This window comes from Ascaphus truei, chromosome 5, assembly GCF_040206685.1.
Source record: "Ascaphus truei isolate aAscTru1 chromosome 5, aAscTru1.hap1, whole genome shotgun sequence".
Classification (NCBI taxonomy): Eukaryota; Metazoa; Chordata; class Amphibia; order Anura; family Ascaphidae; genus Ascaphus; species Ascaphus truei.
In genome coordinates, this window is record NC_134487.1 from 104,926,255 (window position 1) to 104,943,871 (window position 17,617).

A 17,617-nucleotide genomic window follows, 5' to 3' on the forward strand; every position below is an offset into this window, starting at 1 on the left:
GCTACTATACTTACTGAGGGGGTATTTTCACATAGCTCTTCACTGACATGGCTTCCCACTGACTGAAAGACAACATGGCAATTAACAGACATTGCAAATAACAACATGGTGTGATCAGTTCTACAGTTATTATCATATCTAGATTTGTATAGGTATCTGAGGAAAACTTCCATATATTCTCAATAATTTTGTGTCAGCTGAAAAAAATGTTAATTGGAGGAATATGAGAACATTGGCATTGCTTATATAATTTAATTGGGTGGGGGGGAGTGACTAACAACTAAGTTGTTGACACCTGTATGACTACAGTATATTGTCTCTTTATAGGTAACATGTACAGTAAATATGATGCAGCAATCCCCTTAGCCCCCTGGCTTTATCAACATAACCTTAACCTTTTTACTGCCCGAGGGGCCAGTAACACAAAGTGTTAACTGGGTGCGAGGAGTTCTAGGAACAGAACTATCTCCATTTTAATTCAGCATGGTTCATGCCATGGCAACATCATTTACAGTGAGCCGGTGACTAAGGGTAACATCAACACTGCTTGGAAGCCATGTTTATTTCCCTATAATGCCAATTCAAAATATCTCCTCAGGAAGGGACTGCTAAGACCAGGGTTGTCCTGCTTTTGTGGCACCCTTAGGTAAGGTCATGGCTATTTTTGTCGGGAGCTTAAATTCAAAATACCTTTTTATTAACTAAATAAACTCTCTACAGTGGCTTACAATGATTTGGCATAGGCTGGAATGCAAATTGAAATAGAATAAATGTTTTTTTTTTCAGTTGCATTCCTTTTTTCATTACATTTTCTGTGCTTTGATTGTCACTACCACACCACTGGGTGAGGTAAAATAATACAATTATTGATTGCACTCGGCAGATTGCTGCGTTATATTACAGGCTTTGGTAACAGTAATTCTTCACCTATTGAGTGTTCTACAGATTGAAACAAACACCCTGCACTATTTCAGCTTCATTAAATAATGATGAAGTTTTATATTTTACGGAGTCCTTTATTATTTTGTATGTATCTGCCTCTGATTACATGTGCAAGGCTTTACAATGTTAGCATACAGTACAAACAATGTGTGCAATAAGAGCATTGTATTGGGCATGGTATAGCATCCAATTTTAGTGATGGGGTAAGAGTCATGGGGGGGATTTGCTAAGCTCTGATAATGGGTATCAGCATGTGATCTGCATTTAATGCCATTCTAATCAATGGCAGTTACTGTAAGTAAACGAAGATCAAACTCTGATACATGATATTAGAGCTTGCTGAATTCCCATATGGAGAGCATAGTTTAAGGTATTAGACAACTGACTGCTCAGTAAAGAGCTCATGGTGAAAGAGAGCACTAGCCATTATTTTATGTATATTTATCCCCTCACACTGATGAGACCCAAAAGGTCCAAATAGCCGTCTGTGAGTAGGTTTCCTGGCTCTGCACTTCTTTAACCCAGGCTGTGCAGAAAAAGCTGTGTAATACATCAGGCACAAGCTCATAGGGGTCTATGTTAAAGTGGATAAGAAATAAAGAGTGACTCACTGTGCTCATTTCCATGTCATTACCCCCTGGCTGCAGTGGAAGCACTGTATGCTAAGTGATAATGGAGAGAGACAGGGTTGCAGACCTGTCTGAGACATGCAAGTGCATCACAAGTGGTATTTTATTTACTCCCCTATCTTTAGAACAGTCACTAAATGAACAAAAAAGTAAATGCTGAAGTTGTACAGTACCTCCGGGAATAAAGTTCTTACAGCATAATGTTTGTAGTCAAAGAATGGAATGGTACCAGGTGCTTCCACTGTGACATCTACTTTATCTATTTGTAATTCAGCAAAACCTACGCACAAAGCACAACCCCAGAAAACAATGCATTAATAATCAGCACATGTTTAATAACCAAAGGAAGCAAACACTTTAACTTCTTAGTCATACAAATATAGAATGATTCTTGTAAGAAACCAATTTGTAGCATTATACATTTTAGACTGTTCCAGATTTTCATATATAAATGTACGACTTCCCATGAAAATACATGTCATTATGAATTTGTGTGTAATGTAGCCACAATTACTGCAGACAGGTATTCTCAAAATACATAGCTTTCTATTGACTTTCACAATTTCTTTGATCCTCGTCTCCCTGTCTTGGCATCAGTTAGGTTTGGGACAGGAAAAGGCAGAAAGATGGGCTGTAAAACCCACAGAAAACGTCATGTTATAATGTTCACAAACATTTACAGGATACACTTTTGAATATTATTTGAAAATACAATACTTATCTGATTAAAAAGTTGTGCCAGTAACCCTCATTGTAACTTATTAAACACATCACTGCAATAAGTGAACTTCGTTGATAATTTGAGACACTGTAGTATTATGGAATCAACTTGGAGATTTTAAGCCTAAATGACAGCATCACCTAGGATAATGTGAATATCTGTTGGGTACAGAATGTTCCTAGCGATAAGTAACAGGGCTGGGCAGATTACTAGTACCCAATAGATTGAATTTAATGAGTTAGGACATAACCTTCATGCCATGTTATGAATATTAAAACTCAGCAAAAATGTAGGGTTACCAGTGCATCATAGTCCCTGGTACGTTGTCCTATGCCTTCACCCTTGGCTGTCAACAACAAAAGGCCATATCCCAAGTTTGGAATACAACTTTGCATGGTCAGAGCAGCTCTTTGGCCTGTTGTAGATTGAGATTTTTTGTTGCTGAAAATGACTCTTTTAGGGGATATGCGGAAATACTAAAAGTTTAGCAAACTTTGCATAACTATATGGCATTGTGAGAATGGTTTTGGGACTGGAATTTAAGGTTATTTTACCTGATTGGTCAACATTTGACCAAGCGGTTGTAATAGAGCTATTTAAATAACGATGCATCATGTTTTTAGAGCCTGAGGATGGGGCCAGGGGCCCTGAAACATTGCTACTGTATCTGTAAGCAGGCATGTGACTAATATTATTTTTTGCTGCATCGCCAGAGACTTTATATGGTATGAAACCTGTTGATTTGAGAACAGACATAAGGAGTTTTTATGAGTTCAAGCCCATTCAGGACATTATTATAATGGAAACAATGTTGAAAGGGATGAGCCCCCAAAACTTTTCATGTGCTGCAGAGTATCAGTCCAGGAATATATTGTCCATGTGTTATTTTTGTAAAACGATGACGGACACGCAGGAGTTAAGAGAATAATTCAAGCAAAGTCTCCTGACTTACCCCTAATGTGGGAGCAGCCTGGCGGTATACAGAGGGTTGACCGGAGTGGTCTTGCAACCAACTGCGGACCCCTCAAACATGTGTATCCCGCATATATATGGCTGTTCACCTGGGGTGGCTTGTAAATAGTATATAATGAAATAGTCACTTACTCCAGTGTTGCTGCTCTGTCTGGATCGGCGTGCTCCAGGCTGCTGGCAATGGTGTATAGAAAATCCTCTCAATGAAGGGAGTGAATCAGCGGGCACTGCTAGCAAAAATGGATGAAGGCTGGACTGCGCTAAAAAAATGCCTTTATTAAATCATGAGCAAAGTACAGATTAAAAAGGGAGAGTCCCCCCTCAGCGCTCTAACGCGTTTCACCCTTGTGGAGCTTTGTCAAAGCTGATTCACTCCCTTCATTGAGAGGACATTATTACAGTATAAGTATCTGTTCCATAGCAGTGAATGTTCGGGAATTGAACACCAGTGAATCAGAATTTTGTTAGAGATCAAGTGGATGAGATCAAGATCTATATTATGTTTTTTTTGGGGGGTTATTTGACCTGAACATTCATTTTAATCCTTGCCGAATTTCTTTTGCAAAGTTTACAGATTTCAAAGAAAAAAATGACACATTTGGCTTGGTTTGTGAATACAAGGAAATATTTAGCATATTCCTAGGTGTTAGCATATTTATGATTCATGTGTTATAGGTAACTCCACATTTAGTATAGAAAATAAGATAGCATTAATTATGTTTTACTCCTGTTGAAGGGTTAGTATTCAATTGTTCTCCTGTTATATTGGTTGCAAAAGAGCTAATTAGGGTCTAAATCATAGTCACAAAAGATTCACTAAGGAACACTGTACTTGATGTTGGGAAATAAGGATGTTAATAATGTTGTTTACGTCATGTATACGTTTGACCTTATTGACACGTTTGTACACTTCCAGTTTCTGCAAAAATATAGTTTAGCTGTAAGAACACAGAGATTCTCCAAATTACCTGAAATGTCTCAAAAGCAAGTATAACAGTCAGAAAAATACAAAGTTTTATTCAGTATCACCACTTCAAATACCTATATTTATTCAGGTGCCAGAAAGCCATACATGTAGAAAAAAAAAAAATACTCCGTTATTATAGGCTCACCATATAATGTCAATATAGTATAAATATGACTAATATCTTAACATAGACAAAGAAGGATACTAATGAGAATTTACAAATTTCTAAAATAGTTGTCAGTTAACGTGACAATGCTTTGCATATAGACTACCATTAATAAACACACACACACGCTATTTAGAGATAGTAACTCCTGTTACATTGCCACACACATGCTATTTAGAAATACCACCTGGTACATGACAACACAATCTATTATGACGTAACTTCCGTTAACCATATTCCAATGAAATAAATTATGGAAGTTATCTCTTCATACAATTATTTTTGTGAATTTGTAGCAAATTTGGCAAATTAATAGCCGTTCCTGTTTTGTTTAACGTAACGTTGTATTCCATTATTAAACATTGCGTAGTGAATCTGGGCGTTGGGTTCAGATTCATTAAGTAGCAGTGGAATTGCAATTAATAGCATACAATAATTAACGTGGTAGTCACTGAAGCAATCTTACTATTTTGTAGAAGATAACATTTATTAAGTGTTCTTATTAACACATGGCATACTGCAATATAAAGTGATGCAAATGAGCTACTTACGGCCTAAATTATATTTACATCGGATTCATTAAGCAGTAATATGGTTAATGCAGAAAAATAACACTGTATGACTCAACTTCTACTTACGTTAGGGGTTACTGATAAATTAGCTTTTTAATAAACTGAAAATGCAGAATTGTAGCATTGGTTCCAGGGAAATATAGATTTATAGGTAACCTAATGGACCAAAAAGGTAATAATGCATAATTTTACAGTACTGTGTGAAGCTTTGAAAATCTCACAGACTTCCCTTATTATGCAATGTCAAACTGTGTACACATGAAGAAGGTGTGTCTGTAAGCTGCGTATACACTATTATCCCCAAGATTCATCAAGCTCTGGTACAGGTTAATGTACCTTAATTAAGTAATAATCCCCGAAGAACAGGGCATTACTGGCCAATAATGCCCTGGCTGGAAGTGTTGAAGGCCCGAGGCCCTCTTTCTTTTATGATGTAACACTGCAGAGGTATCTATAACATTTTTTGGGGACAGAACAAGATGATCGCTATGTTGTTTTTCCAGGAAATAATGGGTTTGAACCAAGGGGTACAACATACAGTATGTTCTCAGCAGAAACAAAAAAAGAAAACAAAAAGTAACCAATGCAAAAACAGATGCAGATATCAATTCATAATTGGGTGAAACCAGCCAACTAAGCAGTCATTCTGGGACAAAAAAAAGGATATGATACTGCTACAAAAAATGAGGAGTCAAGTGAAAGTGCAGTGCAACAGACTGTGCAATATGCACGACATTCAAGAGCTAGACAACAAGATCCACAAACAGCTGGACAACCACAAGTATGTGACTGAGATATTGCAACTTAAAAGCATTAATTGCATTCTTTTTGGCAGGACAGAGGAACACAGCGTTGAGTTGTAATGAGAATACAATTAGGAACATCTACAATACAGTAGAAGTAAAGCAAAAGATTGGAAAGATATTGATATTTGAAATAGATCGATTAATAAATGTCGCAAGATAGCGGCCCCCCTAGCCATAGGCGGGGGGGCTTCATGACCGGGGGGGGTCCGGCCTTCCCCTCGCTGGCCCGCCCCCACACCTCCCTCCCCAGGACAGGGGAGGAGTTCCAGGAAGGCCTACTTAAGGCCAGGCTGGCGGGCAGCACATCCTCTTTGGCTGCCCGCCAGACGATTTGGACGTCCCGCTCCTCCCTGCAGTTTAAACTAAGGTAAGGCCCCGAAAGGGGGGTCAATCCTGGGCACTCCCCCCTCCTGTATAGCCGCGATTTTTGAATCGGCGGCGAGGGGGGAGGCGGGATGCAGGGAGGAGAGGGACCCCGTAGGGTAGCGGCCCGTCCCCATCCTCCATCTGCGGCGCGCAGCATGCAGCTGGGGGGGTCGGACTTAAGCCTGTGCCGCGGCGGCTGCAGGCGGGGAGGGGTTGGTCTCGGGGGACAGAGGGGGTCTGGCGGGCAGTAGGGGCCTGACGGGTTTTTCCCCGCTTCTCCTGGGGGGGGGGGAGGGGGGCTACCTGCTCCCGCAGCGTTGTGCGGGCGGGTGCCTCCTCCATCCGCATAGCCCCGCGGCGGCTGCCATGGGTAGGGGCACCCGGCGGGGAGAGGCAGAGGGATGTTGGTTGCGGGGAGAGGGGGTTCCGGCCGAGGCATGCGGCCCGCGTGTGTCCCATGCGGGCGGCTGCTCGCGGCCCGTTCGGGGGCTGGGGCGCAGTCCCACGTGGTGGAATGTAGCGCGGGCAGAGGCCCCTCCTACCCCTCCCCCCCCCCCTTTTCGTTTAGTGGCCTCGGGGCACGGGGGTTGGGGTGGACCGGTCAGCCATGCGGCTGGAGAGGCGGCTGCTCCCGCGCCCCCCCCTTCCCCCACACTTGTGGGGTCGTTAAAATGTATGCGTGAGGTGGGCTGTACAGGGGGGGCCGGCCGGAAAAAATCTATAATAAATAAATAACGTTGTATGGGTATATATGGGTGTGATATGGGTGTGTATATATATGTATATGTGTGTATATATATATGTATGTATATGTATGGGGGTGTATATATATATATGTATGTGTGGTATGGATATATATATGTATATGTGCGTGGGTATATATGTGGATGTACGTACAGGTATTTATGGGTGTTATGTGCAGGTATGTGGGTGTGTATGTACATGTGTATATGGGTATGCACGTATACGTAAGTGGAGATATACGCATGTATAGGCTAGTGCAGCCGCTCTTAGTGGTTGCGGCCCTAGGCCGGGGGTAAGCGCAAAGAGGGGGCGGCCAAGGTTGGCGCTTCACGGTCTGCCCCCGCAGTTAGTTTCGGCGGGGGGACACACGCTGATGCGCTCAGGGCGATTATGTGCAGGTTTGTGTGTGCGGGTATATATATGTGTATACGGGTACGTATATATGTGTACATGGGTACAGGTAAATCGGTGTACGTGTATGTAGGCATGTATACTATAAGCTATATAAATATACTGTAGTTCGGCGGGGGGGGACACGCTGAGGCGCTGGGAGCGATGGCAAGTGGATGCTTGACTGCTCCCAGCGGCCGCTTCCTTCTGGTATCCCGTGCGGGGGTAGCAGTTGCCCGCCCGTGCGGGGTGGGGGTATGGCGAAGTTGGGACAGAAAGGCTGGCATAAGATTTGCATAGGAGGGAGCGCGGTCTGACTGGCGACGTGTCCCCCCCACTTATGGTCTCAGACGGTGCAGAGAATTATATAATGTCAATAGAGCTCTTTATCTAGGGACATTATAGACTATATAGATATATTGTGGTAATTATTAGATGATAAATACTTGTTAATGGGAATCGCAATGTTTAGCATTTATGCTTGGTTACTTTATCTGAATTCCCCAATTAATTCATGGATGGGCGCATGGGGAGGCGTGCGTGCGGAGGCGCATGTGTGGGGGATAGGTGTGTGGGCACAGGTAGTTGGATATATGGATATACGTGTAGGCACATCAGAAGTATGTATGTAGGCACATGTGGATGTTTATATGTGTAGGGGCACACGTAGAAGTGTGCGGGTGTATAGGGGCACACGTAGATGTGCGCTTGCGTGTGTGGGCACACGTAGATGCGTGCGGGTATGTATGGCCACACGTAGAGGTGCGCGAGTGCGTATGGGCACACGTAGGCAGGTGCATGTGGATGCGCGCGTGTATGAGCACGCGTGGATGCGCGCGTGTGTAGGGGCACACGTGGATGCGCGCGTGTGTATGGGCACACGTAAATGCGCGCGAGTGTATGGGCACTCGTAGATGTCAGTAGAGCTCTTTATCTAGTGACATTATAAACTATATAACTATACTGTAGTAATTATTAGATGATAAATACCACACGTAAATGCGCGCGTGGGTATAGGGGTGCATGTAAATGCGCGCGTGTATGTGGACATGCGTAAATGCGCGCGTGTATGTGGACATGCTTAAATGCGCGTGTGTATGGACACGCGTAGATGCGCGCGTGTGTATGGGCACGCGTAAATGCGCGCGTGTGTATGGACACGCGTAGATGCGCGCGTGTGTATGGACGCGCGTAGATGCGCGCGTGTGTATGGACACGCGTAAATGCGCGCGTGTGTATATGGGCACACGTAGATGCGCGCGCGTGTGTATGTGGGCACACGTAGATGCGCGCGAGTATATGGGAACACGTAGATGCGCGCGTGTATATGGGTTCACGGAAATGCGCGCGTGTATATGGGCTCACGGAAATGCGCCCATGTGTATATGGGCACACGGAAATGCGCGCGTGTGTATATGGGCACACGGAAATGCGCGCGTGTGTATACGGGCACACGCAGGGCGCGCACGTGCGTGGGTAGAGGGGCACACGCAGGTGCGCGCGGGTTTATATGGGTGCGCGTGGATGTATATGGGTGCGCGCGGGTGTGTATGGGCACGCGGAAATGCGCGCGCGTGTGTGTATATGGGCACACGGAAATGCGCGCGTGTGTATATGGGCACACGGAAATGCGCGCGGGTGTATATGGGCACACGGAAATGCGCGCGGGTGCGTACGGTTTGCTGTGCGGGGAGAGGGGCTGGCGGAGGCAAGCGGTCACAGCGCGTGAGGCCCTGGGTTGCTAATCCTGGGGCAGGCAATAGTCGCGACCCGTGCAAGCAGGGACGGGTAGGGACGGGCCGGTGCCCCGTCGCGCAAAAATTTTGGACAGGCATACGGGAAGCGGGCTGCATGGCATCAATGGCAGAGCAGTTACGCCTTCAAGTCGAGGCGGAGAACCATGACGAGGCATGGTTGGCATGCGTTGTTCTCTGCGATATACGTGTAGGCACATCAGAAGTCTGTATGTAGGCACATGTGGATGTTTATATGGGTAGGGGCACACGTAGAAGTGTGCGGGTGTATAGGGGCACACGTAGATGTGCGCTTGCGTGCGTGGGCACACGTAGATGCGTGCGGGTATTTATGGCCACACGTAGATGTGCGCGAGTGCGTATGGGCGCACGTGTGTATGAGCACGCGTGGATGCGCGCGTGTGTATGAGCACACGTGGATGCGCGCGCGTGTGTATGGGCACACGTAGATGTCAGTAGAGCTCTTTATCTAGTGACATTATAAACTATATAAATATACTGTAGTAATTATTAGATGATAAATACCAAGCGTAAATGCGCGCGTGGGTATAGGGGTGCACGTAAATGCGCGCATGGGTATAGGGGTGCACGTAAATGCGCGTGTGTATATGGGCATACGTAGATGCGCGCGTGTATATGGACATGCGTAAATGCGCGCGTGTATATGGACATGCGTAAATGCGCGCGTGTATATGGACACGTAGATGCGCGCGTGTGTATATGGGCACACGTAGATGCGCGTGTGTATATGGGCGCGCGTGTGTATATGGGCACACGTAGATGCGCGCGTGTGTATATGGGCACACGTAGATGCGCGCGTGTGTATACGGGCACACGTAGATGTGCGCGTGTATATGGGAACACGGAAATGCGCGCGTGTATATGGGCTCACGGAAATGCGCGCGTGTGTATGGGCTCACGGAAATGCGCGCGTGTGTATATGGGCTCACGGAGATGCGCGCGTGTGTATATGGGCACACGGGAATGCGCGCGTGTGTATATGGGCACACGGGAATGCGCGCGTGTGTATATGGGCACATGGAAATGCGCGCGTGTGTATATGGGCACACGGAAATGCGCGCGTGTGTATATGGGCACACGGAAATGCGCGCGTGTGTATATGGGCACACGGAAATGCGCGTGTGTGTATACGGGCACACGCAGGGTGCGTGTGTAGCGGGGCACACGCAGGGTGCGTGTGTAGCGGGGCACACGCAGGTGCGCGCGGGTTTATATGGGTGCGCGTGGATGTTTATGGGTGCGCGCGGGTGTGTATGGGCACACGGAAATGCGCGCGGGTGTATATGGGCACATGGAAATGCGCGCGTGTGTATATGGGCACACGGAAATGCGCGCGTGTGTATATGGGCACACGGAAATGCGCGCGTGTGTATATGGGCACACGGAAATGCGCGTGTGTGTATATGGGCACACGGAAATGCGCGCGTCTGTGTATACGGGCACACGCAGGGTGCGTGTGTAGCGGGGCACACGCAGGTGCGCGCGGGTTTATATGGGTGCGCGTGGATGTTTATGGGTGCGCGCGGGTGTGTATGGGCACACGGAAATGCGCGCGGGTGTATATGGGCACACGGAAATGCGCGCGCGCGCGTGTGTATATGGGCACACGGAAATGCGCGCGGGTGTATATGGGCACACGGAAATGCGCGCGGGTGCGTACGGTTTGCTGTGCGGGGAGAGGGGCTGGCGAAGGCACGCGGTCACAGCGCGTGAGGCCCTGGGTTGCTAATCCTGGGGCAGGCAATAGTCACGACCCGTGCAAGCAGGGCCGGGTAGGGACGGGCCGGTGCCCCGTCGCGCGAAAATTTTGGACAGGCATACGGGAAGCGGGCTGCATGGCAGCAATGGCAGAGCAGTTACGCCTTCTTCAAGTCGAGGCGGAAAACCATGACGAGGCATGGTTGGATCGGTGGCTGCAGGCGTTCTCTGTGAAACCAGCACGTGGCACTAAGGCTGCTCCCCGCGGGAAGGGGAAGCAGAGGGCGCTGCAGCACAACGCGTCAGGCGGCATGTAGAGAAGCCGCGCTCCACAGGAAGGGAGCGCGGAGGGTGCTGCAGTGCAAGGCGGCAGGCGAAGTTCAGCAACCGCACGCAGGGCGGCAGCCCTCGGTCACGGTACCGTGAGGCAGGGCGTCAAAGCGGAGGGCGCTGCAGCACAACGCAACAGACGACAGTCGACAGCCCTCAGGCAGCATTGCGCGCTAGACAGGCGGCAGGCAGAGAAGCCGCGCTCCACAGGAAGGGAGCGCGGAGGGTGCTGCAGTGCAAGGCGGCAGGCGAAGTTCAGCAACCGCACGCAGGGCGGCAGCCCTCGGTCACGGTACCGCGAGGCAGGGCGTCACAGCGGCCTGGTCGGGCCTCAGCGAAGGTGGGGAGGACTTCGACCGCTGGGACGCAGGACACGGCGGATCGGCGCGCAGGTCGGCCCGCCAAGGAGGGGCGGCGACTTCCAGCCACCGTGACGCAGAACAGGGCGTCACGGCACGCCACACGGCCGCCCGTTGCTGACGCGGGCGGTGTCACTGTCAGGATTTCCCCTGCAGAGTCGGCAGGGCCAAGGAGACAAAGACGGCCAACCGCAACCGCGGTTGGTGCCAATGTTTCGTAGAGCAGAGAACCCAGCATGGTTCGACTACGTGGAGCCGGCATCGGGTGAAGGGCGAACCAAGTCGCAGTCCAGGTCTCTTCCTCACGGGAAGCCACAGGTGGCCACGGCCGGGGTCACTGGCACCGCGAATCCCATTCCAGTACCAACAGCCATCAGCCGGACCCCGGTGTCTTTCAATTCTTCAGCCACGGCCGGGGTCAGGGGCGCGGTAGCCGACCCACCCGGCAGCATCACGCACTGCACAGATGGTGGAACAGCCCCGGCAGGCGGTTGATGGAGACACGCCGTGGAAGGTACGGCATATGGCGTATCGGGTAATGGTAAGGAGTCGCGTTTAGGGCGGTATCGAGGAGATGCGTCAAGGCTTGCAGTGGGCGACACAGAGCGAGCAAGGGAAGAGGCGTGGCCCAGTCCACTGCCAGGGTCGATTCCCTAGGGGTCACTGAGGGCGGGTAAGAAGCCTGCAGCAGTAAAAAAGCGAAATCCCAGATAGCGCTGGGTAAAGGCGGCCTGCGGCTCCGGAGGTGGGTATGTCCGGGACCGGGTGAGGGATAGTGCAGCGAAAAAAGCGATTCTCAGGGCATCTTTAAAAAGCATGGCAAGTTGAGTAACTACTGCCCCAGGCGCGATTGGCAGCCCCAGGTGGAATGGAGAGGGCAGGCTGGGCCGGTAGAGGAGCATCGGTCCCGCTGCTAGGCATGCCAGGCGGGGTAGACTTATTTGAGTTTCCGGGAGGGCTTCGAGAGGGTCTGGAGGGTTGGCGGTACGGGCCTAGTTTAAGGGGGGTTAAATAGACCCGTCGGTGGCGGCTCTTGGGGGGTGGGTGCTTGTTCTTGCCAGACTGGGAGCTGGGCCGTTTGAGCCCGGGGGGAGTACGAGTGGGCAAGGTCAGTTATCCATGACCTCGAGAGCCCGCTCGCGTAGGGGACACGAGGTCAGCGGTTCGAGGGCCGGCTGACCGTCCCCTCCCCCTCCTGTCAAAGGAGCACACTCTGGCAGGGAGTGCATTTACCCCATTAGGTTTTCTGTATAAATAAATAGCCGCGGCCATTTTACCTCCAGCTCCCGTTTCCTGTCTTTATTTGTACGTTGCATGTGGGTACAAGGCGGGGGGAGAGGGGAACCGCCTGGAACCTCCCTGGTCAAGCGGCCCCCCTAGCCATAGGCGGGGGGGCTTCATGACCGGGGGGGGTCCGGCCTTCCCCTCGCTGGCCCGCCCCCACACCTCCCTCCCCAGGACAGGGGAGGAGTTCCAGGAAGGCCTACTTAAGGCCAGGCTGGCGGGCAGCACATCCTCTTTGGCTGCCCGCCAGACGATTTCCCACCCACCCATCCCCTTAGTTAGTGATTGCAATCATGTAATGAACGGCAGCAGAAGGTTGAGCAGGGCAGGGTATTCCCAGGAATGTGGACATATGCATTGTATGCCGTGTTAATGGTTCTTTGTTCCGTTACAGCACGAACAGCTGATACTGTGCTGAGTGAAAGGACGAGGTTCCGAACAGGAGGGGTCATTGACCAGTTTTGCCTTTGTCGCGGCGGCTCTTGGGGGGTGGGTGCTTGTTCTTGCCAGACTGGGAGCTGGGCCGTTTGAGCCCGGGGGGAGTACGAGTGGGCAAGGTCAGTTATCCATGACCTCGAGAGCCCGCTCGCGTAGGGGACACGAGGTCAGCGGTTCGAGGGCCGGCTGACCGTCCCCTCCCCCTCCTGTCAAAGGAGCACACTCTGGCAGGGAGTGCATTTACCCCATTAGGTTTTCTGTATAAATAAATAGCCGCGGCCATTTTACCTCCAGCTCCCGTTTCCTGTCTTTATTTGTACGTTGCATGTGGGTACAAGGCGGGGGGAGAGGGGAACCGCCTGGAACCTCCCTGGTCAAGTATCATCTGCTCAATTATGAGACAGTTGCTTATGCATTTTCCTCTGCCTTGTGAGATCACTGTACAATTCCATTTCCAAGGAAGTTCTTGATCAGAAAAAAAAGAAGCTTCTCAATTAAATCGTATCTTGTACAAAATAATATATTAAATAAGTTATGGTGGGTACAAAAGTGACAAAACCCTCCACCGTACCGTGTACAGCAGATACAAATATCCCTTGTGAGCACATTCACATGTCTCAGACCCAGCTTTTCACCATTATCTCTTAGCATACAGTGCTTCCACTGTAGCAAGGGATTCTGGGAAATGATATGCAAATGAGCACACCGTGTCACCTTTTGCTTCTTACTCATTTTACAAAAGAATATTAAGTCAATATCTGTCTTCAGAAATGTTGTGAATCTGACTGGCTGATTTGCTAACGGGTTTGATCAAATTACAGGTGTCTGCAGCAGTGTAAGCAATATATGTTAATTGAGTGTAGTGGTGCTAAGCACATAGGAGAGCCTGCGAGTTGGATTGATAGTAAAGTGTGAGCAGTAGAGCTCAAAAGTATACTTCCCAACATCTGGTCTAGGTCAATGCTAGATCTGCTGCCTTGAATAGCAAAGGCTGAGGGTTCTGATCCTGTTGGGCCGGACACCAGTACCACTTCCTCACAAGGGGCCTTAGACTTGTCAGTATCAGTCTTTTGGAAATATTTTGTGGGGTGGGACTCATTTAAATATACTTTACATATCTCATTAGCATATGTCACCGGTACCTCAGGTGTGCTCCCCATGTTATTTGGAGGGAGGTTTGAGGGGACTTAGGTCTCTCTCCTTCTCCCCTTAGCCCCCCTCTCCATTCTACTTCAAAACAAAGTACGGTTCGTCACTTTTTATAGATGTGGTTTAAACAATGCGATTTCTAATACAGAATACGGCTAGTTGTCAAATTGTATTCGGTAATTTATGACTGTCGGGCGGTTTTACAAAGGACAACCTCGCAGCTAGAATATGCCTGTCTGTCTCTGCTCATTTTAATGCAGTTACTCAGGCAGCTATGTGCATTTCTTTCACACTGAAACTCACTCAGGTAATGCATCCGGAACAATGTGGTGATACTGAGGGGATGTCTATCGGAAGATAAAGCGCAGACACGTGCGAAACGCGTCAGAGTTTGCTCTGTGAGTTTATCTCATATTTGTATGACAATAGCCTAATAAACAACTTTTATACCACTTTTTGAGCGATCCAGCTTTATCATATTCACACAGCAGTGCACCGCCTATGTATAAAATGACCGTGTGGTACATTTCTTACCCTTCTACTTGTAAACTTTTTCTAATCTGGCCCTTTGGAAAATCAGTTTGAAGAGCGCTGTCCTGCGCATGCAGTGTATCTGAATTTCATTATTACTGTAGGGTTGCAGATTGGAAGCAGATGTATCAATCTGACTAATAAGGATAATGTGTCACAGGTAGTAGTTGAGGCTACTGATGAGTAGCATGTAATACATGCTACACTATCTAGATTCTAGAGCATAAAAAGGAACTAAACACATTCCTTAAATACCCTATTGTCACAAACAGATTCAACACTCAAATACAGTATATTAACATATATATTTGAATAGCATATGCAGAATAGAAGCAAATATGGTCCAATTAGCATTTCTACTAGGGAACTCAGTCTAAGGAAAAAGCATGTATTAAAGTACTAGAGGGAAGGAGTACACAGGCCTGAGAGGCTGTATTGACTGGCATACATGATGATAAAGTGACTGCTCAAGTTAGACATGCAGCCAAGAGTGGGTGCTCATGTACAGCAGTAGGAGTCTAGGCATACAATACAAGTTTGCTGCGTTCATCTGCTCTAGCACTCTTACTTTCTAAGGTGAAGGAGTTTATGTATTAAGCACAATTTCCCATCTTAGGGGCCTATGCAGAGAGCAGCGAATTTTCGAAATTCGCCATTTTTTGGAGATAATCGCGCAGAAAACAGCAGAAAATGGAGATTTCCGAAAATCGCGCCAATTTTTCATTTCTATTTGTAAAACTCGCCTCGCGGCTGGCGAGAACCGCAATCTCGCCAGTTTAAAATATATCCGTATGCAGAGAGGCGCGAACGGCATCTAGCGGCTGTTCGCGCCAATAAAATGGCGCGATTGTCTCCGTTTTGCCTCGCCAAAAAAAACTGGCGCTCGCGGCCATTGCAAAGGGAAAAAAAAAGGCGCGAATTTGTTTTTACATGTTTCCGAAGCGCGCATCTCGCCAATTTAAACTCGCCAGACGCATCCATGTTAAACATAGCAGAATTCGCACTTTTCTGCATATGGAGATTAAAACTCTCCAAAAAAGCTCCTTTTTATGAAATTCGCCATTTTTAAAATTCGCTGCTCTCTGCATGAGGCCCTTAGAGTTTAAAAGCTTTAAGGAGGTGAACATGAAACAAAGATTGAGTATTTCCTACTTATATCAAAGCACAAGGGCCTATGTCTTCAGTTTGGGGACCTGTAGGCCAACATTCATTCCCCAAAGGACCTTGGGTTGGTCCTCAGATTGAACAGCCCTCGCTGATGTCATCTCCGTTGGAATAGGAGTTAAGTGTAATTATTCAACTTGGATTTTTTTAAACTTCGCTTTATAGTGAACTAGCTTTTGGGCCCGGCTTTGCCCGGGGAATGTAATATTTAAAACATCTCCCCGCCCCCCCTACCCCCCGCTGCCGGAACATCTCCCCGGCCCCCCTTTCCCCCCCCCCCCTGCTGCTGGATGTAGTGTGGGGTGAGATTTGTCTGTGTGTGTGTCTCCCCCCGCGGACGGAACATGTTTCCCCCCTCCTCCCTCCTCCCGCTGGCGGCACATCTCCCTGCGCCGCTGTGGCATGTCCCCTCGCTGCGGCACATCTGTCCCCCCTTGTTGGTACATCTCCCCTCGCTGCCGGCAAATTTTCCCGCCCCCCCCCTCCCCGTTGGTACATCTCGCCCTGCTTCTGGCACATCTCCCAAACCCCCCCACCCCGCTTCTCCCCCCGCTAGCTGGCACATCTCCCCCTGCTAGCTGGCACATCTCCCCCCGCTAAGTGGCACATCTCCCCCCTCTCTCACCCCCCCCCCCACTGGCACATCTCCCCCGCACATCTGACATCACACACACACACAGCCCCGATCCAGGCAGGGACACACCCCCTCCCTTAGTAGCCACGCTACCCACCCCTGCTCTAACATTATCCAAGGGAAACTTAGAATGTCCATAATTTGGGAGGTGAGTGACATTGGAACCTGAAAATAGTTGCGTTGACCTACAAATCCACCGCAGAATGTCCAGTCCAAGTTTCGTAGTGCCGTTTGCGAGATATCGATGCTTCGGACATACAAACAAACGGAAAACAGAATCCAACTTAGAATTATAGTAGGGTAGAGGACCAGCAAGGTGTAGTTTAAAAATATACTTTATTGAAATAGCATGGTACAGGGGACACACACTCTGACGCGTTTCGGACTGGTATAGTCCTTAGTCATAGAGCTGATCCGCGCCATTCATCCCCACTGATTTAAAGGGCTAAGCCCGCCCCCCTACGTCATCGCGCTCCCCGTTTTTGGCGCGAAAATCGCTGATATGTGATCTAATTGGCTTGGACTCCCAGCGCATAGAATGACTAACTGCCGTATATATGTTTGAAGGGGAGTGATGTACATCCCCCTGCGTCATCGCGCTACTCATTTTGGCGCGAAAATCGCCACACTATAGCCTCATTGGCTGAGACTCCCAGCCAATAGGAACGCTGACTGCCCTAGGTATGCCTGAGGATAAGGGGAATGACGCGCATCTAGCTTCAGCGCCCAGACCCCTCTGCCGACACGTAACGCGTCGTTGCTAGGCAACGACTATAAACAACAGCAAAAAAATCCTCAATCCTCACAGAGCGATACCAGGCTATATATTACTAATAGGGTACCCAGGGAGGCGAGGAAGGAAAGGAGGGGAGGGGAAGAGAGGGAGGTGAAGGGGAAGGGAAGTGAGGGGGAGGGGAAGGGAGGGGAGGGGGGAAGGGGGGGTAGGGGGGGGTAGACTTGCAAGAAAATCATGTGGGGAT

The 17,617-nt window shown here is 48.7% G+C and overlaps 1 protein-coding gene across 1 annotated transcript in view; it reads right to left on the reverse strand.

Annotated features, from left to right (window-relative positions):
• PLXNC1 (plexin C1) overlaps positions 1-17,617 on the reverse strand; it is a 146,654-nt gene that overhangs the window by 39,673 nt on the left and 89,364 nt on the right. The window contains exons 17-18 of the mRNA XM_075599091.1: positions 1,745-1,851; positions 15-62 (exon numbers count right to left, since the gene is read on the reverse strand). Coding sequence (XP_075455206.1) covers positions 15-62; positions 1,745-1,851 — 155 coding nt within the window. The remainder of the gene's footprint in view (positions 1-14; positions 63-1,744; positions 1,852-17,617) is intronic.